Source organism: Poecilia mexicana, unplaced genomic scaffold, assembly GCF_051168715.1.
Source record: "Poecilia mexicana isolate PSO_F unplaced genomic scaffold, ASM5116871v1 scaffold_16, whole genome shotgun sequence".
NCBI classification, from domain to species: Eukaryota; Metazoa; Chordata; class Actinopteri; order Cyprinodontiformes; family Poeciliidae; genus Poecilia; species Poecilia mexicana.
The window spans coordinates 24450548-24459851 of NW_028263385.1; the positions used below are offsets into that span (position 1 = coordinate 24450548).

Sequence of the window (9304 nt, forward strand, 5' to 3'; positions counted from 1 at the left end):
ACATGAACAGGATGAACACAATTCCCTCTGGCATTTACTGCCACATAATGGTCCAAACTGGTATTACATTTGTGATTTTCCTGACGTCTTTGATGTCACTGTTAGATCTTTGAGCATGTGAGAATGTAATGAATTCATGTTACCCAAACATGAAAATGTTTACCTGGTCACTTTGTAGTAACCGACCTGCCTGTGACTACTACTAAGAAGTCTCTTTTGATAACAATAATTAATATCTAAGTAAACTTGTTAAAGAATGAGGTTAGATTAAGTCTGAAATAATTCTACAGTAAAAATGATTTTATATATTTTGTTTAAGTTCTGCACTCAGGGTGTGAGTAACATGTTTGTATGTTCAGACCTCAGAAACGTGGCAGTCCTCTTCAAGACGACTACAGTACAGAGCCAGAAGGCCCATCGTTCTGAGGATCTTGCTTCGTCTGTAAGATATTGTTCAAAAATAAAAATGTGATAAATTAATTTTAGATATTGTGTTTGCATATCAGAACAGAGTACATGGTAACACAATTTAAGTTGGTAAACTTCTTAAATGGGCTTTCCTAAAAGTAACAGAAGATCTGAAGCTTGCAATCAAAACCAGAACAAAGGTTTATTTAATTCACTTAAATCCCCTTGAAAGAGGTTAGCTTAATTATTTCTGAATTAATAATAAATCTGGCTAGCCAACAAAAACACCTAAAGTAAAGCTGTAACTGAAGAGATGGTACAAGAAAAAGACAGACAAGTGGAAAACACAAATCATACTTTCATTAACCATGCCTATCTGGCTCACAGGCTTGTCTTATGCTTTAATTCAGAGCCTTTTCATTGCACAGGAAATTCTGAATTTACTGTAAAATATATGTGAAACCATAACATTTTTGTATTACTCCATTGGCACCTTCATTGAAAGCTATCATGTTTTCTCTTCCTGGAAAAAAAAAATACACATATAGGATGTACTTACAAATCCCAGTTTGGAGCTTGCCGTAACTGCTGGGTCAATACAGAAAGCTGCCAAAAAAACAAACAAAAAAGAAACATAAGGAGATTACAGAAGTGATAAGGAAAAAAAAACATATTTAGGAAACTAAATTAAGAGATGACGATTAAATTGGGTAAAAACATGGGATTTAGATGGATTGTTACTTCTTCAAAACTCCTAATTCTTTTCAAAACTCAATTGTTTCTATACATTAACCACAACATATTAACAGCTAAAATAAAAAGATCAATTGCTATCAGTATCAGGTGTATATTATGCAAATATACAGAATGTGTTGCTGTGTCTTAACTAATGCTGCATAATTTCAGAAAAACAATTAAAATGCTTTTTTAAAACATTTTGATGATATATTTCCTTTTTTGAAAAAAAAAATCTTTCTTCGACCCCACAAATTTTATAGGATTTAGCATTAAATCCTATAAAAATACATCAAGGGTGAGCACTGAGGACAATGAAAGCTCATACTGCAGACCAGGATGAGCCGGCTGCATGCATGGCACTTTTACTGGATTTTGGTAAAAGTTCTTATCTCAATAAATGTCCAAAACATGGTTCTAGCTACTCCATATTCTAATTCAAACACAAAATAAACATTTTTCAGTTGAGAATTTCTTTAACATCAAGTCAGGATCTACCTTTAAACTTATTTTCTAATGATTTTATGTGAAAACGTAAATTAAAGTAGCACATGTTGTGAACCGTCAAGAGACATGCTACATAGTATTTTAAGTTTCTGACAATAAAAATGTAAATTGTGGCTTGTTTTTGTATTCAGGTCTCTTTATTCTTATCCATAAAATCCAGAGTAACCAACTTCATTTAGAAGTCATAAAAATCAGCTAATAGAGTTCACCTCTGTGCAATTTAATCTCAGAATTACTGCAGAGTTTCTGTGAAGGTCTCAGAGGTTGGAGCACATTAATGAGCAAACAGCACCATGCGGCCCAAAGAGCACAGCAGACAGGTCAAAGATAAAAGCTGTGGAGAAGTAACTAACGGGCTGGAAAAGCTCATGTGGATAAAGTTAAACACAGAAGAGCTATTTGTGCACTCTGTAAATCTGGCCTTTGTTGCAAGAAGAAAAGTCATTGAAGAAAGTCAAGAAGTGAAAATATATATACTTTTTTTTTTGTTATTTTTTATAGCACTCTAGTTTTATGAGACATTATGAGAATTCTTGTTTTTATTATCTGTGAGCCATAATTAGCTAAATTTACAGAATTCAATGTGCGAAATATACCCGTCTGTGTTTGAAGACTTTCCCCTTTTAGAATTGAAGTTCTGAAATTCTTCTGATGATATTCTAAAATATAGAACAGAAAATATATAGCACTGGTGACAGCAAGGGTCCTAACGCTGTCATGCTACTGTATGTTGAGACACAGAATACTATTTCAAACTACACAGTTATGGCCAATAAACCCAGTCAAGCTACATTCCAAGAAGGGAGCTGAAGTAAATGTTTTCCTACCAGTGTTGAGTTAATCAGCCTATCAGCAATAACTGTGTGGCCAGCTATACAGCAGAGGTAGCACAGCAGGTTGAGTCTAGATCGAACAGCTGTAGACTGAGGAAGAGCAGAAGAGGAGGGGAGTGGCGTGGACGGCTTCTTTTCTTCAAAGCATGAATGAAGTTGTAGCAGAAAACCAGACCACTCGTCATCACTCAGAGACAGCAGCTTCTCCACTACACAAGACAAGAGAGAAAAGATTTAACTTTGAGATAATCTTGTGCTATAAATTCAACTTTATTGATGCAGATTAAGACAACATACCTGAATATGCTGGTACGCAGAGGTTTTTGGGATCAAATCGAACAGGAGTGCTCTTAAGTATCTGTTGAAGTCATTATCGGAAAAAAAAACAAAAAACATCAACTTCAGTTTAAGTCCATCTTACTTTTTGTTGCTTTGTTCACCCTTTCCTTGCGACTGTGCTATCAATATTCACATTCACATTAGGAAGAAACATCTGAAAGGGAATTATAATTATACTTGATCCTAGAGGATTTAGCCTGTATGCAGCCATCTCCATACCTTGGGATTGTTGATGATTCGGGTGACACTCAGGTCAAACTCGGTGTGTAGAAGGCGCTTCACACAGCTTGCAATGTCAGTATCGGTGACAATCTAAAATAGAAAACAGTGGGGAGAAAATCAGATGACTGCCTCTTTACTGTGTTGACCCCTTAACACCTACAGAACTTGCTTGACTCTTTATTGTACAGAATCAGCAAGGTGTTAAGAAACATTCTGACATTTTGGCTCATATTGTGACAAATGTCCTGAACATCCATGTAGGGAGTCTCCTGTTCCATCCCAAGGGTACTCTATTTAGATTAAGTGAATCAAGATTCATTTAAATCCTTTTTCTCCCCCATTCTGATGCCTGATTTGCACTTTGTCAAATCGTCTCCACTACATCTGCATACCTAAACGTATTAAAATGATGCCCTAGTAAAGTTAACAGTGTAAAGTAACGATTACCTCAAGCTCAGAGTTGTGGTTTGATGGGTCTGCGATACTACATTGGGTTCTTGAGTTGCTGTGAAAAACCACAAATAATAAACCATGACCAACAATGGACAAATAAGAATTAAACGTTTTATTTATAGCTGAACTGTTCATAGATATTGAAACTCCACTGAGGTAACACACAGGCTACAGTTATGCTTTTAGAAATGAATTAATCCAATTACTTCCAGATCAATGTCCCCAAATACTTTTGATGAAGTTTAACTGTAGAATACTTTTGAAAAAATATTTCAACACATGCTTTAAATAAAAATACCTAAGTAGAAAGATTGTATCAGTGTTGTCTTGATCCACCCCGTTCTTTGGTTTCAGCTCTAGAACGTTACCTGGAAATAGGGGCAAATGTGTATTTTTATCATCACACATCTATGCAAAACAAATTAGTCAAAAAAAAATGTTGAGAGTTAAAGAAAGAATTGCATATTTTAGATTTTTTTTTTTCAGAAATACCATCTTGATTTAGAAATGACAAACTGCTTAGTGTAAAAGGCCAAAGATGTCATGCTACATTTGTACATTGTATTTGAAGAGAACAAAGCTTCTCATGTCCAAGTGAGGAACTGCCACGCCATTAAACCGTTAAAACCAAACACAATCTGCTACCTGTCATATATGGTTTGGTGGGCTGTGGATCTCCCTGCTTTGGTTGAGACAGATCTCTCGTCTCAACTTGGTCCGCCATTGTTTTTCCACATCTCACTTCCTTATTTGAGTTTTTGTATTTTAACCTTCCACCAGACACATGTGTGACAGATTGTTGGCTTTCAGCTTCCGTGACACACGGCCTGTCGGCTACATTTGTCGCGTGAGAAGATGTTGATTTCTTTGAGACATTGAAACCTGTCTGGCTTATTGCTGAGTGGCTGCTGGGTTGACTGACTGAGTGTTCTGCAGGAAAAGGGCTGCGTGTCCCTTTGTGTCTGCAAAGGAATAAACATGCGTCAAATAATTTAACCTAAGCCTCTCAAACAAATGACAGCATCACCATTTTTACAAAAATGTTGCAAAAAAAAAATTGGAAATGTTACAGGGGATAAAATATATCTACACATCCCGTGATAATAGAGACAAATTCATCACAGAATTGTTTTTTGTACCCATTGACATCTTCAGCTTCCTCAGATTTTCCATCATCTTTTTCCATTTTTACTTGAGTCCAGAAAGGATGATCCACCAGCTCCGACCAGGTGATCCTGATGAAGGAAACTAGTTCATATAACTCAACACTGGCAAACCAAAATGACTTCAACGGAAGTAGCCATAGTCAGAATCCACTGAACAATTGGACATTTAAATACAAGATTGCAGCCATGATTTTCTCAAGGACAAAAAACATTAGTTTTGTGACGAAAAAGATCTACGTTTTAGATAAAAAGTTTAAATAATTTTGAGAAATGAGCGCTTGTGTGTTGTGTGCAAAAATCCAAAACAAAACATTTGATTATAAAATTATATAAAATTTTATAATCAAATATAATTTTATAAGGCCTTATAAAATTATATAGATGCATATAATTCATATTTCAAAACCATAACGTCAATGGGAAATCAATGGGTCTGACCTCTTGGTTGGGTTTTTATTTAATAAACCTTTCAGGAGGCTCTGGAAATCCTGACTGGGAGGATTTGGGAGAAACACTGGAAAAGATTAAATAAGTTAATGTAATACTTTATATACAGTTAGGCCTAAAATTAGTCATATGGCAGAGTTAGGTTTAAAGTAATATTTTTAATTTTACTAACATTTGTCTTCTTGCTAAAAGTAATAACAATTTTGAGAGGCCCAGTTAGAGTCCAGATTTGAATATGTTGGATGGAGCTGAAGGTTCTGGTGACAGCATGGAGGCCTTCCAATCAGAGAGAGTTCCCCACCAAAAATAAATCAACAACAACAAAACAACTTTAAGGATATGACTCGTGTGATAGAAATAAAAATGTACCCCCTCAATATTGAGAGCACTTTGTGACCTGCCTTTATATTTGTTAAAATGTAAATGAAAACAGATTTTTCAAAAATTGATAGTCACTTTAAATAGTTTTACATCTGCCCCAATTCATATAAGAATACATTTCTTGGTTGAATAAAACATTTCTATATAATGCCGAGGGGCATAATAAACATTACCCTTAACTTTGAGGCTTAACTTAACTGTAGGTTCATGTGCTAGCTTGTGTTTGATACACAGCATATTACCTTTCTGTCTTAGAGGTGGCGGTTCTTGATGCAAAATCATCTCTGTCAGTTCAATGTGGTTATCAGAGCAGAAAGGAGGTTTACCTGGAAAACAAGAACAGTCAGTAACAACCCCAAAATCCAAAAAGGATTATGTAAAATGTATGTAAAATGCATAAAAAATACAAGTGCAAAGGTTTGCAAATCCCATAAGACCAAATATTATTTCAAAGTAACATGTTTCAGTAAACATAAGTATGTAATTTAAGAAATTGCAAGATTTTTAGAAAATAAAAGCCACTTCTGAAACTGATGGTAGCAGCACATCTCCAAAAGGCAGAACAAGGACATGTTAGCCACAGTGGAGCACGTCTTCTTTAAACAACAGTCCACAGACATCTAGAAACCAAAGTGACCAGTTGTTGTAGCTGTTCAACAGTCCTGGATCTTCTGTCTCGGATCTTTCATGTCATGATGCACCAGATGTTTTTATTGTTAAGAGGTCTGGACTTCAGGCAGGCCAGTGCAGCACTCAGAAACTATGACACTATGAATTAAGTGGGGGAATTTTGTTCTAAAATGTGAATTAAACCTTTCAGACATGTAAAGTTCCCACTTTGCCTCAGTCCATTAAAAATGGCAGCGTTTCTGACAGATTGTTTATGGCTTCTTTGACTGATTAAACTTTACCCCACACTGGTGGATGGCATGGGGAAATGTTTTTAGTTAAGTTTTAAATTTCTGTTTGTAATTTGTACCACTTACTGTAACAGCTTTTAAGTCTCCCCTGCCCTTACTATTTTAGGATCTCTTCAGCTGTTAGTTTCTCAATCACCTCAGCTGTTCTGAAAATGGTACAGTTTCTTAATTTCAAAATGTTATACATTTACTGCATTCCATTGTGAACAAAATATAAGTTTATAAAATGTGAAAATGTTCCCATTTCTTTTGGAATTGGGGTTGTAAAATAATACTGGCGGCGAAGCAAATATTAGAATCAGAAATTCAGTTCAGTTTCAAGTTGTAATATAATAAAAAGACAAAGCAAATCAGCGGAAGAGAAAATTTATCACAACATATATCATATTCATTAATTGTTACTTTTCGATATGTGAATGTGTTACTTTGTAAACACGTGTGAGTGGGTACCAGTGTACATATAGTAGAGCATACAGCCAAGAGCCCAGAGATCAGAGCTCCTACTGGTTTCTGATCCCTGCACCACCTCTGGAGCGCTGTATGTTGAAGAACCTAGAAATATGTAACAGAATCATGCAGATACAGTTAGAAAAAGAACTGATATCGTGTTGTTTGCTGCATGCAAAATCCAAAGTATAAAATGTCCTCAAATGGCGTTATCATTATCAACAACACCCATGTAAAACATAGAACAGAGGTGATTCGAGATTGTTGCACATTATTGTAAATACTGTTGTTTTCCAGGAATCAAATTATTTTGTTCCTGCTAGTTTGTACAGTCCAACTTGATCTAAAAAAAAAAAAAATCTTAAAAGGTCTATATTAGCACATGTCCTTCATTAGTCATACATAATGTTAAACTCTGACCTTGCACTCTTGCTCTCATGTTCTTGTTGTCTCCTTCTTCTGGTTCCTCAGATGCAGAAAACGTTGTAAAAATGTCCTCCAGGATCTCTCCTTCGGCCTTGGCCAGACAGAAGTTACTAAACTTCAAAATGCCGCTACCATCTAGAAGAACCTAAAGAAAAAAAAAACCCAAAGCATTTATTATCGATTTAAATACGTATCATGTTATAATCGAAATAATCGCAGATGCTAACCTTTGCAGGGGTGAAGTCTGACAGGATGATTCCCAATTCATGGATGTATCTTAATCCTTTGACCAAGTCCCATCCAAACCTCCTCACAATATCTTCTGACAGATTTCCATCATGAGCGACTACAGACTCCAGGGAACCGCCTAGAAGGCAAGAGCGTAGACATTAACATTTAAAAAAAAAAAAAAGTAAGTATAACAGAAAGGAAAATACTTTTGTTTAATCTCATCTCCATTACTCAGCAAATCCAATATTTATTTGGGAATAAATGAGAAATTACACACCTGTACAAAGCTCCACTATCACCCAGAGGTGCTTACTTGTCTCAAACCATTCATAGAAGCGTACAACATTTGGATGATCCAGATCCTGGCTCAGTCGTACCTTACAGGAGAGAAATACAACTTGCACTAACAAAACCTTAAGACATTTTGTGCATTGATATTCTTTTAGGGATTCATAACTGACTAACGTACTTCGTGTCATTTAAACTGACCATACATTTAGCATTAGAAAAAAAATTACAAATGAAGCATGACTAGGCATAGTTAAAGTACATGGTTTGTGATCTCGGGCCTCATGGTTTTGTCTGTGCAGATGATGGCAACATAGCAGAGATTGCTCTTTCGTCTCCCTTTGTAGACGACAAAGCTGCCGTCTTTGCCAAGCTCCTCATAAAGGATGAAGTTCTCCATTTCCTCTGGAAAAAAGAAAGTATACTGTGCTATTCTTAAAAGCTGATGGTTTAGCAGAAAGCAATTTACATCAGGTCTACCAGTTCTCAGAGTGGTCAAACACTCCTTATTAGCATAAAATTCTATACATTTTCAGATTTTAATGCTAAATTTGCATCAAATGATATTATTATTCGACAAACAAATATAAAAACAATAGGATGCAAAAGTTTGGATCCATTGTGGACTTTCTCCACACAGTCAGCAGTAACACATGCTTAAATATTTTCAAGCAACCGAGGTGTGTGTTCACTAAAACTACACAGCTAACGTGTAATATTGTGTGACGTTTTCTTGTCAGGCGTTAACTGTTTGCGTGAAACACCAACGGTGAGCTTCTATGACACCTAATGTGCAGGTAACCGAACTCGACACAAACCCCGATAAACACTAAAAAACGAATACATTAGCATTAACCCTGTGCTAATTTAATGGTGACTATATTATTTCAGACTATAGTGTGGAGCAGTCTATTATTTTCAACTACCTTCAAACTTACCTCTTCAACAACCCGCTGTTGGTCAGCGGAAGCCTGATGGACCACGTATTTCCGGCTGGAAGAGGGAGGTTTGTAATTATTTATCTGAATATTAGGATTCACTTTGCTTGTTATGGTTATGAAACGTGTATACAGAAGCCTGTTTGCACGGACTGGACTTTTTGTTTGGCATGAGATTCAGGATAAACCTCCTTTTTATTAAAAGCACTTTAATGGTTTAGTTCCACACCCCCTGCGTAACTGGAATATTCCTGCGTTGCTAGGATACCAGACTGCAGACAACAGACGAAGCATGGGGAAGAATAAAATAATAGAAAATGTTTGTTTTGGTGTTTTTTCCACAAACCGAATCCATTACGTTTTTTTTTTTTTTGTTTTTTTTTTTGTTTTGTTTTGTTTTTTTATTTGTTTGTTTTTGGCGACATGTATCGTACAACATCGGCAATTATTTTGGCTAACAACCAAGTTATGGGAGCAATCTGTGCTCGAGTATATTCATACACGCATGAAGACACATGAGGAAGTTATGCTTTAGCAGGGAAACAAAACACCCGGGTGCTTGT

General features: G+C 35.9%; 1 protein-coding gene across 2 annotated transcripts in view; it reads right to left on the reverse strand.

Annotated features, from left to right (window-relative positions):
* The window catches only part of ulk4 (unc-51 like kinase 4), a 79939-nt gene extending 71632 nt beyond the window's left edge, over positions 1 to 8307 (reverse strand). The window contains exons 1-16 of one of the 2 annotated variants that reach the window (XM_014989212.2): positions 8066 to 8307; positions 7793 to 7892; positions 7512 to 7651; positions 7279 to 7429; positions 6862 to 6963; positions 5734 to 5817; positions 5102 to 5177; positions 4637 to 4732; positions 4143 to 4459; positions 3796 to 3865; positions 3492 to 3549; positions 3042 to 3134; positions 2781 to 2841; positions 2478 to 2692; positions 968 to 1014; positions 362 to 440 (exon numbers count right to left, since the gene is read on the reverse strand). In XM_014989212.2, the coding sequence (XP_014844698.2) occupies positions 362 to 440; positions 968 to 1014; positions 2478 to 2692; positions 2781 to 2841; positions 3042 to 3134; positions 3492 to 3549; positions 3796 to 3865; positions 4143 to 4459; positions 4637 to 4732; positions 5102 to 5177; positions 5734 to 5817; positions 6862 to 6963; positions 7279 to 7429; positions 7512 to 7651; positions 7793 to 7892; positions 8066 to 8203 (1827 nt within the window). In that variant the 5' untranslated portion in view covers positions 8204 to 8307. The remainder of the gene's footprint in view (positions 1 to 361; positions 441 to 967; positions 1015 to 2477; positions 2693 to 2780; positions 2842 to 3041; positions 3135 to 3491; positions 3550 to 3795; positions 3866 to 4142; positions 4460 to 4636; positions 4733 to 5101; positions 5178 to 5733; positions 5818 to 6861; positions 6964 to 7278; positions 7430 to 7511; positions 7652 to 7792; positions 7893 to 8065) is intronic. The other variant, XM_014989210.2, reaches the window with a different exon arrangement.
* Positions 8308 to 9304: the final 997 nt, after the last annotated feature.